At 45.8% G+C, this 12,853-nt stretch overlaps 3 protein-coding genes across 3 annotated transcripts in view; all 3 read right to left on the bottom strand.

Annotated features, from left to right (window-relative positions):
* The window catches only part of stradb (STE20 related adaptor beta), a 123,764-nt gene extending 118,826 nt beyond the window's left edge, over positions 1-4,938 (bottom strand). The window contains exon 1 of the mRNA XM_076723896.1: positions 4,930-4,938. The gene's annotated coding sequence lies outside the window, so the exon portion shown is untranslated. The remainder of the gene's footprint in view (positions 1-4,929) is intronic.
* nalf1a (NALCN channel auxiliary factor 1a) overlaps positions 1-11,166 on the bottom strand; it is a 29,327-nt gene extending 18,161 nt beyond the window's left edge. Inside the window, exon 1 of the mRNA XM_076723899.1 lies at positions 9,971-11,166. Within this exon, the coding sequence (XP_076580014.1) occupies positions 9,971-10,657 (687 nt within the window). The 5' untranslated portion in view covers positions 10,658-11,166. The remainder of the gene's footprint in view (positions 1-9,970) is intronic.
* The window catches only part of gpr137c (G protein-coupled receptor 137c), a 152,839-nt gene that overhangs the window by 75,512 nt on the left and 64,474 nt on the right, over positions 1-12,853 (bottom strand). The gene's annotated exons all lie outside the window — the stretch shown is intronic.

A 12,853-nucleotide genomic window follows, 5' to 3' on the forward strand; every position in this document is an offset into this window, starting at 1 on the left:
TGGTAATTGTTTGACATCCTCTGTCTCTTCTCTACTCACACTAAATGGAGCAGCTCTCTTAGACAGATCGCTGCTGAGTATGGACCCCTTTAGCCAGACAAGAGTGCTGATAATGGACCATTCTGCAAAACATTTTCACTTTCTGTAATACCTGTGCATGGCAACTATGATTTGGTTCGGGTTAGACAAAAGCTATAGCATCTAAACTATTGTTAATGTATGGTTAGTGTTAATGTACGGCCAGTACTTTTTTTTTTTTTCGGTACACAAGACCAACAGCATCACACACAAAGCCTCTGTCAGTTGCTTCACCCGCTTTCCCAATAACATCCGGACTCGTGCCTGATTGTGAAATAAGACATGCTGTGATTGGTCGGGGCCATACGTGTAGTCTTGCCAGTCAACCTACCAAGACATGGCAAGAGTTAATGGCAGACAAAAATATAGTAAATAGTCTGATCCTGGCTTAAAACACTGCTGGTGAGGGAAAGATTGTAGTTTCAGTTAATAAATATGTAAACATGACTCTGGTCTCCTGCATGAGAGTCTGACATGATACCTCCACACCCTTACTCCTAGCCTCGATACGTAAAGGCTTCACCACTTCCTGCTTTCTCCTCTGAGAGGCAGAGGAGACATGAGTGAGGATACATGAGACCAACCTTTAAATACAGGTGCAAAAAATGGAGGGGAACCACACAAAGAGACTTAGGTGAGATAACCTGTAAGGCAAATTTCACTATTCCGTCCTGCTAAGTATCCCAGAAAGGCCAATTTAACATGAGTCATTTTGCTGACAGTGCAGCTATACTGTACAATGTGATATTTCAGACACATCAAAGGTTTCCGTTTGGTTCCAACAACATTGTCTCTCTGCCGCAAGTCTCACATGAAGGACACAGCAAAGCCTCCTTTCCCTCCTCCAGTAAACAGCATGTTCACTGTGTTCTATTACAACATCATCGTCACTAGAAAGAATCTGCTCTTTAATCACTGCTTTTGTTTATGATGCACTTTCTCTGCAGACTCGCCTTCTGCACCACCAGTAGTTCTTTTTGTTTTCAGTGTTACCTGTGTTTGCGCAGACTTACCTTCACTTAAAAACTATCAGATCTGAGGTCAGCTTGGAGGAATAATCTAGCGCACTGCTGTGTTTGAACAGCTTCAGAATAACACTGACTAAGTGATGTATTGCAGGTCAAATTACTGTGATGTTCATTACTGGTTGTCCAAGGCGAAGAATTCATCATTGGTGAGAAATTACATGTTTGCTGGTGCTTTCTTTTAATATCACCACAGCTAATCTCAGATGGAATAATGATACACTGCAGCTCAAAAGTCTGAATGAATCCAAAACACCATCAAGAGTCTCCAGCTGGTTTTTACACTTGCACAACAATAAGCACTGTGTGTGTGTGTGTGTGTGTGTGTGTGTGTGTGTGTGTGTGTGTGTGTATGTACAGCCTGATCTCATTCTTCTGTGGCACAGAGCTCCATTGTTATCAAAAACTATTAAAAACACATCAATGAGCCACTCTATTGCACTGGCTGACATGTCCCTTCATTACTGTGAACACACACTGTAGTTTATTTTGAATCAATCCAACTTACACCGTACTGCTCCAACAAACACTCACGAGAGCACCAAGTGCAGATTAATCCGCAACTGAAAATAGTCCCCAGCATGCACAAGTTCTTTGTTTGAGTAACCTTTGACAGAAACTACAAAAAGCCAGCTGTTCAGGAAATGACACCAGTTGGTTTGGTGCTGAGTGCCGAAAGCAGATTAGGGAAGTCAGAAAGTATTGAGAGACGCACAAACACATGGGATTTGTTGACAATATGTTTCTGCTTTGACTGGCATGCACAACATCATAATAATGACTTCACACATTTTGCAGTACAGAGGGGAGTTTAACAATGACTTTCTGAATGTCTTATTCATTCAAAACTACACTTGAAATATCAAATCTGAATCATGAGGTCCAGCTGAAAGTGAAAGGGAACAACAGCTTAGCAAGGATAAAAAAAACTCCAACAAATTCTGACAAATTCTCTCCGCTGACCAATAAGAAACTGTCCTGACAGCACTGACCTTTGACTGAAGCTGGAGCGTCCAAACTGGAGGACGCTTTCGAAGCTGTGTTGCACCGCCCACGTCTGCTTAATGTCCCCTCAAGTATAGCCTAAAATACTCCCAAAAGGAGGCACAAGACAGGAAAACTGTGTAAACTTGTCCCATTTGCAATTAAACCAGCAACGTTTTACTGAATGAAATGACCCTGAGAGCAAAATCTCAGGGGGAGGAAAGGCCCAATATGGACAAAAGAGAAAGAAGCCAGCTTACTCGAGTGTTAGCCATTAGCTTGTCAGCAACAGTAGTTTACCAAGTAGCCCCACAAGTAGTCCTTGTGTCACGTGCTCGAAGTATCGCTTATTTCACGAAATTCACCACTTTCTGATGTAAGTGGACCTTATCTTTGAGGCTACAGTTTGTTGACTTTTCTATCGTATTTCCTGCCCTGTTGTTGCAGACGTCAGAGCAGAGAAGGAAGATGATGTGTTCTGTCCATGCAGGTAATAAATAGGTTACATTTGGTTTTCCAGAAGCCTGGTGTGGTGGCATTTTAATACGCTATAAACCGAATACAATCACATAAAATCGCAGGTTGACTGTCATGCTGTGCATCAACTCATTGCATGAGATGGCCGCGTGCATCATGCATAAAGCAATTTAATGGAAAGAACTATAAGTGTGGAGCGGCTGCACTGCGTTCTCATAAACAAAACTCGTGTCCAGTGGCTGACAATTCATTTAACAGGACAAACATCATCCTCAATCATCCTAATGGGCGACACGGAGCTTAACAGCGATTCAAACCTAACCTTTTACCTAGTCCACTGTATACATGCCGAGCTGGTCTGAAAAAGCTTTTAGAAAGGGCACATGAAGAGAGAGGTACCTTGCTGGGGAATCAGTCAGATAATCCCATTAGAGCCAAGTGGAGGGGAATTTAGATGTGATCATCTGAAGGTAGCACACAGGATATTTGAGTTACCAAGTCATCAGTTTTCATATCTGACACCTCTAGCTGTGGACGATGCTGCTGAGTTCCTCCCTGAACGAGGGCACAACACCTCCACCCTGCTCCTGCATTTCCTGCATTAGTTAAATGCTGAAACTCAATACAGCTTGCAGCGGCTGGGATATGCATTCAGGCTTATATCTGTCCCTGTAAAAATAATCCATTCAAATACCTATGCAGACAATAGGACTGTTAGACTAATTGATGTCAAGCCCATAAATGAATGGAGGCATTAGTGTGACCCTTAGGTGTTTCACAGGAAAAAAAAAAACATCCTGCTTGCAGCATCTTCATTTTCATGCAATTACGAAGCCAAAGTAATGAATGTTTTTACTATGATTAAATTCTGGTTGTGCCATTATTGCATAAACAGGAGAACAGCTTGGCAACTAAATGCAGTTCATCTCCAGGGAGGATATTGTTTTTATGATGCAAAAAAAGGGACAGAGATCAGCTTGATAGTATGTAACAGTTATATCGTTGAGGCTTTGAAGGGAGCCTCTAAAAGTCTTGAAGCAGGCTTCAGACTTCACATTTTAACAGGCGGCCTGCATCATGAAGTTGAGGGTGGAGTTTTGAAAGATGTAGTAGCAGTTTCCCAGGTGGGGGTCTCGAACAAAAGAGACCACTTAGATGCATTATGGCCAATCTCAGAACCCAGTGGCTATCACCTGACGCAGATTTAGCCTCTGGGAGTCGGGATTGCGGCCTGTTCGGCAGACATCCCGACCAAGACTTTCTCTTCAGTCATTGTTTACAGTCCGATTAGCAGCTCGAGAGGAAAAGTCAAGAGATGACCAGCATGTCAGTCTGGTTAAAAGCTGTGGACCTGACTAAACATTGCCATCCCTCGAACCACGCTGCTAGCCAAAGCTCAAAACGCTCTTTAGATGTGTGATGTTGTCACATAACAGAGAAAATCTAGTTTCCAAAATGGAATCATTCCTGTACGCACTGCTGACAGGGTTAAATGAGGCCTGTGAATGGGGTAACCCCCCTTTAACCCCCTTTTGCCGGATGCAGTTTCCCTCCCTCCTCCGGCCCTGCTGTTATCTCATGTGATCCGCTCCGCTCTCTGTACAGTTAAAACAATATGGAAGCTCTGCCGTGCACTGCAGCAGCTGGCCTCCCCTCTCTCCTCCCTGCCTCATTGGCATGCTGCTCAGGGATATGCCCATTCATAAAAGGCCTGTTGTGGAGTGGGCCAGGCATCTTGAGGGGATAAAACCCTCTCCAAGGTCAGCATTCACAGCCGCTGCAGGGAGGCACAATGGCAGAAATCCCACGTGAGCGCTTCCGTTTGCGGCACCTGTGCAGCCTAGACAGGTGAACAATGCAGTGCACTGCAACAATCTGTCATTCATGAATGCACACCAGGCTCTGTGAGACTGGGGCACACACACACACACACACACACACACACACACACACGGTGTCGGCCAATATGAATCATGAATAAAAAGCTCACAAAGGCAGCAATTAAAAGAGGCATGGGTGATCACATTAAACCAAACCACATTAAGACTGTAACATAACTGATAGATTTGGGGATGAGAGAGTCTCTGTGTCTACGTGTTGTTGTCAATTAGGTGAAATGGAAACTACCTCCGCACAGTGCTCATAATCACCTCTGGCTTGATGTATTGACACAAAACACTGGAACACTGGATGGCAGCATATTATTGTTTGAAGGACCGGTGTGGAAGAATCAGGGGCTCTGCTGGCAGAATGTGTCAGGAATGGAACATAATATTCATAAGCATGTTTTTGCATTTGTGTATTATCACTTGAAATTAAGGATCATTGTGTATTTGTTACCTTACAATGAGATCTTAGTATCTACAGAGGGAGTGGCTCATGTTCCACAGAGGCATCTGCCATATTTCTACAGTAGCCCAGAAGAGACAATCCAGACACTGGCTCTGGAGAGCGAGTTTCCGTAGGTGGCAACAGGTCACAGGATTAAGTCGTCCAACTGAGGCTAGCTTGTTTCAGGCCAAAACAATGCTAACATGCAGATGTACAACACGTACTATTTTTACCATCGTAATTTAGCACATTAGCATGCCAACGTCTGCTGATTACACCTCAACACAGTTATAGCTGAGGCTGATGGGAATGTCATTATTTGTATTCAACTTGAAATTTTGACTTGATAGCGCTTGAGGAAAAGTCATGAAGGGGACATATGTGTGCGTGTGTGTGTGTATCTAATGGCATGACAATCCATTCAGTGGTTGTTGAGATACTTCAGTCCATACCAGGCTGCTTGCTAAAAATGAGATTTTGTCGAAAGGAAAGATTTGTTCTTCCGAACCTTCCCCAAACCCGAAGAGGAAAATACATTACTTCACAAGGCTCCATCTGTGTCGAGACTTCGTTTCAGGGCCCCCGTCTGAGAACTGATATCCTTGTTGTTACACATCATTTACTACAGAATTGCATAACTGCCCATATTGTTGATAGGGAAATAACAGATGAACCGAGTGCCACCTTAACACTGGTCCCAAACAAAGACGCACACACACACACACACACACACACACACACTCCCAGGTCTTAAGGCACAATCAAATAGGTTCAGATAGTAACATGATGTCTTCACTGAGCTCAGGCGCTGCCCTATTTTGGTCAGAGGAGCTGCCCACTATCAAATGAAGGACAAGTGAAAGCGGAGGGCTCGGCACAAATCAATAGGGATCAACCTCTTGGTATTGCTGCCACCCGTCCCTCTGGCTCAAAAAGAGCTCAGATCAATGCAGATGTGTGCGGTTGACAAGGATCTAAAGAGGGAGCACGCTGTGGACGCTGTCCTCTTTTCCACTTGCACACAACACCGGCTAAGATTAGACATCCAATTGGACCTGGAGGGTGGGGGCGGAGCCAGATTTGTGCATAGACTTGTCAGTGATTGTGTTCTGAAATGATTTTACATCACAGTGGCGGTAGTAAAAACAGAAGAGGGAGCAGGATTGGTCGGAGCAGAACTAGGAGGAGAGGTCACAGAGGGTCAAAGAGGCAGAAGCCATAAAAGAAGTTTTATTAGAAGCAGACAGAGTTCAGTTTTGGAGACTCCGTGATTACTGGGCCAGGTGCTGCCAGTTGTGTCTTTCGAGCTCACATATGAGTGAAACTACTGGGGAGGAACAAACTTGTCAAACTTGTCATTTTTAGTTTGTTTTTGTGAAAAATTGCAGATGCTTTTGTCTCATGTTGTGATCCCGTCTGGTGGGAACTGAGACGTTTCCTACGTGGACAGATCCAAAAGGAAAAGTCCGCAAGCTCTTCATTTCTGGCATGAGACCCTCACAAACCTCATGTTCTGTGGTACGTCCTCACCAGGGCTGGATTAACCCTCGAAAAAATGAGCTGAGGGCCTGCATTGACCCCCCCCCCCCCAGTCTCTCACATTCTCTGAATACTGTGTATACATTGGTTTGTAATTTGTTGAAGCATAGCTTGATTAATTCTTTTAAATCTGGATTTTACCTTGAAATCAAATTATGAAAAGATCATGAGTGAAAGTTTAAAATTCAAAACTGAGGTAATCTGCTCCAACAGATAACCCTGATTCAAACCAGTGAGCAGACAAAAAAACAAAATGCAGAAATCTCACATGTGAAACAGCCAAAGCAGCTGATTGAGAAATAAGCTTTCAGGGCCTTTAAATGTGAACGTTTGCCAGTTTTCTTGGTATTCTACACAGAGCCTGACCAAAACTTGATTTTTGGGGGCAATAATATTGAAAAGAGTCAGTCGTTGCAGCCCTAATTATGTTCACACCTCTAATTATCCAGTTGTTTTTCAGTGTCCTATCACTGAAATGTGTGGCATAGCAGGTAGGAAGGCCTACACCAAATAATAACATGATAACAGTGTGGAGACTCCAGGCCTTCGCTGGCTAGCAGCTGCTGTACTGCAGACATGCATTTTGAGAAGCCAGGTTTGTTTTGGCTTCATCCTTTCTTGTGAAACTACTAGTTGGCCTGACATTTTGGTTCATACTCAGGATGGGGGGGAAAAAATGCTGCTTTTGAGTCAGCATTAGTGCGTCGGCCCAGGTTTAAACGTTTCGAGCGCGGCCCCGCTGCCAAGATGAATGGTGGGTTTTCACGGAGTCAGATGATGGAGAATCCCATTGTGAGGAACAGCACACCGGCCGTGCCCCCTGTGTGATGTTTCACCTCAGGCTAGAGGAATCAAAGCACCACCTGCGGACCACAGGAGCCACTCCTGCACAACAAACACTACTCTCCATGTCAAATACCCTCACTTGAAATGTCAGAGATCTTCCTCCGGCTTTGGACAACCAAGCACTCACTATACCTGCCTCAGCTGTTCCCCTGCACGTTGAAATGACACACTGTGGCAGGGATCTATTTGGTTAATGTTTTCACACCTGCCAGGTCAGTGTACGCTATAATCTTACCACATTTACGCAGACGCCATATACATCTGTCTGAGCCGGCACGCAAGTAGCACTGCCTGGCTTCTCCAAGGCAGGTATCCATTAACTCAACAAGAGCTCGGCATTATCGTTTGAGTCACGCTGCTTTTTCCTTAAGGCTGTCGACCACATATACAGGCTTAATCAAACCTATAATCACGAAGGTGATAGAGAAGGGTCATTGTTAAAGAAATCTGCACCTTGACTAAATAACTGTTTTCACTCCGAGTGCCAAGAGGTGAGCTCAGGGGAGGGGGGAAACAACAGCCTGTGTCTGGCAGCGGAGAAAACATGAAATTGCGCGGAGGCCTTCGTTTCAGTGGAGGAAAACAAAGATTGTCACACATGGAGGCTTGAGTGTGCCGCAGAGCAGAGACATCTTCAGCGAACATCAGTGGGAGCATTCCTCGACGGCTGGTGCTTGATGGCGAGGCTGGGTACTGTGTTGGCTATTTATCAAAAAAAGCTGCATTCAGCAGCGGCCATTGCCATCTTTTTTCCTCTGTAGCATGATTGCATATTCTAAAGCTGGCAACTGACCAACCTTGAAGTGAGACTCTGAAGTAGCTTAGGTCAAGCTTCACAAACTCAATATTAGTGAAGGTCTTGGTTTGCAGAGAGTGTTTAGAGCGATCAGAAATGGGATATGAAGCTTCCAGAGATGAAATATCAGAGCTAAGGGTCCATCAATGAATTATTTTTAATGCTCGCTGAGTATTTTCTTTGCTAATTGTTTAGTCTATAAAATGTTCAAAAAAAAAAATAAATAAAAAAGTGAGAAAGGAGCGATGGCAAGTTCCCAGAGCCCAAGGTGATGTCTTCTAATGTCCAGTAAAGTAAGTCCAAAACTCAGACATATTCAGTTTACAATGATATGAATGAATGACAGAGAAAAGCAGCAAAATGCAGAGAATGTCTGGCATTTTTCATTCATTCCTTAAAAAATGACTACAAGAAATTATTTGTCAGATAAAGGATAAAGGACACTATATCAACTTGGCAGATACATCCTTCAGACTGACTGTGTAACACAGCTTTAAATATCAAAATCATCAGATGTAAGACTGTAAAGCCCAATTTCATGTTTGGGCATATGATAAATTAAAGCGCAGCAGTCTCCACCTCCCTCTTGTACACAAAGAAAGTGTTTGAGTGTCTAAATAAATAAGAAGAGGAGGTCTACAACCACATGAATGCTGCATTTATCTTGCCTAAAAAGGCTGTGTTGTCTTTGCCAGAATTAAGTCATCCAACAGCAAAGAGAATATAAAAGACACGCACACGCACACGCACGCACGCACACACACACACACACACACACACACACACACACACACACACACACACACACAAGGGATTCAGTATTTCTTTTTGCGTTTCCCCTCCTCTAAATGTAAGCTAGCCGTGCAAACTAAGCCCGGCTCATATGCATGTGGGTCTATCTGAAAGCATTGATTTGAATAAGCAGGCAGATGGCCTTATTAGATTCGCGTTCTCGACGCCTATGCGTGTGTCTCTGCCGCTGGTTGGCTGAATGGAGGCCATCTGGGATTGGCCAGGGCTTCTGTGAATGGAGCTGGGGAGCGCCATTCAGCACCGCGGACAGCTCCGCGGCAGCGCGGTGCCGTGCGCGGAGCTGTCCGCGGTGCTGAACGCAGCCGCTCCGGCTCAGCGTGCTGACAGCGGCGGCTCTGACCGGGGCCCCTCCGCGTTTCCCGGACACCCACTACAGCCCACTCTGACCCACCTTGGGCCGGTCTAAGCTGGTAAACAGTGCACGGCAATCAAACAGCGAGCCCGGGCCTGGCTGCAGCGAGGCCTACGTGTGGGCCTGGTAATGAGCAAACACGAAAAAAAAGCCTTTCGCCACGTTAGGCAGGGAAACCACCTCTTGACTTTAATGAAACGCTCTCGATATGGAGTGGGCGGCCATGATGACCACCTGGCGGACTGCGACAACACACACAGGACACACGGGCTCCCAGAGTTGTTTGCATGTGGCAGCAGCCTCCTTCCTGCTCCTTCAAATGTTATAAACGGGCGACAGTGCAGTTCTAACAGCCCTACGTGTGTTAACGACGGCTGATCAGGTGGATTGTGAGCTAAAGAAGCGCTGGGTGGTCTTCAATGTCAAAGAACAGAGTGTGGACTCAAAAGGGGATGCTGGAAAAAAAAAACACGAGCAGGGCCTCCATCTGCACATTAGCATGGGGCCTAAACACAATGAGGAGATGAATGAACATGAGGCCCGGAGCCGGGAGTCTCCTTGAATCTGTCATCCGTCTCCATGGCGACAGGAGGAGGAGGAGGAGGAGGAGGACCAAAACTGGCATCTATCCGGGCCCAAATCAACAGATGGCCACCACATCACCCCCCACCCCCCCACCCCAAAATCAAAACACCCCCCACACCCGCCCCCTTCCTTTTTGCATCCTACCTTGCACTGCTCCATGCACGTCCTCACTGAATATGCCCCCGGCTCATATTTCTGAGTCAGGAGCTCAAAGTCCTCGTATTTCTCCTGGGCGTGCTGGTCGTAGCGCTGGTACGCCTGGACGCACAGGCTGCATCTGGTGGTGTCGCCATCGCCGAGCACGTCGAGGCTGCAGTTCAAATTGTCCGGACTTGTCGACCCGTAAAACAAATCCAGCAGAGAGTAGGAATTACAAAAGGAAAGGTACAAATCGCTCATATTTACAGCCCGCGTCTCCTCTTTGTTGGAAAGGCCCCCGCACAAATGGTCGGCATCTGCGAAAGCAAAGCAGTTTTTAGATAAACTATCCTGGTGGCAAGTTTCAAGCCGCCACAAATGTTTGGTAGAGTTTCCTATAAAAATAGCATCTGGGTTTCCTCTGAGGCTGCTGTGTGCTGAGTGGGTCTGGGGTGAGAGGAGGTGGGAGGATGCGAACTTGACCCGGGTCCGGGCCAGTTTGGCCTCGGCGCAGAACCACAGGTGATCAGAGAGGAGGATGGTTAAGAACAAGAGGGATGCCAAGGACAGTCGCCATCTCTGCGCCCTCTCTGAGTCGGTGAATGGCTTTTGGTTGTCGCGGGGGGGCTCTAGCCAGATTTGGAAGCCGTCGTCATCTTCTTGCTGCCAACACGTCCCAGCACCCCTGGTCATATTTTGGGAACCGGCCGACTCCACCGTGGGGGCTCCTCTGCCGCAACAGTCATTGACGTGGGGTCCGCTTCGCGTTTTCCTCCCCTCAAGTGTCAGGTGGTGGGTTGTCCCGGCTTGCTTTTGCGATCAGCGGTACATCCCATTAAAATGAGCGTGGGCCGGATGGCAAATTAGACGCTGGCGACCACGGGCCGCATCCTCCATGGCTGACCGGTGAAGCCGCTGTCCTCCCGTCCGCCCTGAGCTCCGCGCCGCGCCGCTCCGCTCCTCTACGCAGCCTCGACTCCGTTTTTAGAAACACTCACCGACGCGTTTACGTTTTCCCCGGCCTCGGTCGTACAGGGACAAGGGCGCTATCCTCTTCCAACATGGCGAAGGTGTCTGCCTCTGTGTCGGCGGATGGGCCTACAGCCTGTAACAGACCTCTTTTCTTTTTCAAGCCCTCACCGTCTTCATTTCGCTGCCGTTGTCAAGTTGCCGCCATGTTCGCCAAGAGACGGTGTGTGTTTGCAGGAAGCTGCGTCAAGTCAGGAGCGTTAAGCAGCGAACATTTCCGATTGCAACATTCAAAATAAAGGTCACAAGCTGACTTGCGTTGATTTGTGCTGTGTCCCGTCACCTACACCGACGTTTGCTTCATCCTTACCTTGAAGCAGCATCTATTTGTGACTCCTAATCTCAGTTTATGAGCAGTTCAACTAAACAGTGACTTTTCCAACTTAAAATTTTTCAGTTTCTTTTTGGAGGCCAGAGAAGGTGAAACTAATCGTTTTTTACAGGGGCAAAGGTATGTCAAAGTTCGACAAGTAAATGAGAGCTAACATCATTTTTCACAACGGACACCTCAGGTTAGGACCTAATGATAAGGCTTTACTGGGATCCAGCTTCTTCATTTTTTAAAATACATTTAGCTGTTCTATCATTATTTGAAATACTTTAAAATAGACCCAAATAAATAAATAAGTAAATAAAAGATAGCAGTCTGGCTATTTTTACAAGATTGCACTGTTCAGCTCAAAAAGCACGGGGAACCCATTGTCTTTTATTTTGAAGATCAAGTAGCCGAACATCCGGTATTGTGCTATCTAACCTTGATACCTTGACAAAACATCTCTGCCTCTGACGTTATGCGCGCGCACCGCAGTCGCCGCATCCCTCGGTACTAATGTGTGTCAAGTCCGATAGAGTCAGCTAAAATGTCACCAGAAATGTTCTAATTGTCACTTCAAAATGAAAGCGTATGATGTCAGACTCCAAAATAAACACCAGCTCAGCTATTTAGGTCTGCCGGACGAAAGGTAAAGAAAGACTAAAACCACTTAAAGCAAAACATGCAGCTGTACAGATGACACGGAACAATGAAACGTGCTGACTAGATCAGGACATTTCTTGATAATTGTTTTATTGTGAAAATGTCCACTGGCAGACTTATTACAGCTTATATTGCAGTTGACTTGACACTGGACCAGTCAGACAGGTTGGTACTCACCTGGTTTCAGCCTCAGGCAAGATGCTCTTGTAAAAAAAAAAAAAAAAAAAAGCCTGCTTCCTCTTCAAAAGCACACCAATGCTTTTGCATGTTTTAGTCAATTTTAAAAGTATTTGTTATGATGGACAAATTTTGAGCTTTTGATTGACATTTCACCAACAAACAAGTCTACATTAACCTAATGGTTCCAAACCCATGGGTCAGGACCCCCACAAGGGGTCACAAGATAAAGCAGGCAAAACATAGTGTACTTATGCTACTCAAAATGATTTTTTTCAGACTTTCCTGTAATTTTGGCAAAGTTTTGTGACGCGTGTGCAGCTCGATTCTCTCGTTTTTGATTGACTTTCTCTATCGAAGGTGGGCCATGCTAATTGCTGCAGACAACCCTTCCCTGCAGCCACGAGCCTCTGTTTGGTCTCTGCAGGAGCTCATTTCTTTCAGCTGAGTGCATGCAGCCGCTGGTCATCTCGGCGCCACTTCCAAACCACTTGTTTCTGCTTGTGTCCAGTGTGTTCGCTGGTTCCATCTCTCCAGTAGTCACAGCCAGCCTAATTAGAGCATTTATCCCATTAGGATATAGTATTTGTGCAATGCTAGCGTTCAGCAGCTGTTTGCGCGGCTGCTGTTTTCATTTCCAGATGACCGAGAATCCGTTCCTGCGAGTCCTTTTAGAGGACAACCAGTTCGATTTTTCATGACCAGCA

The sequence above is a fragment of the Chaetodon auriga genome, chromosome 23, assembly GCF_051107435.1.
Source record: "Chaetodon auriga isolate fChaAug3 chromosome 23, fChaAug3.hap1, whole genome shotgun sequence".
NCBI lineage: Eukaryota > Metazoa > Chordata > Actinopteri > Chaetodontiformes > Chaetodontidae > Chaetodon > Chaetodon auriga.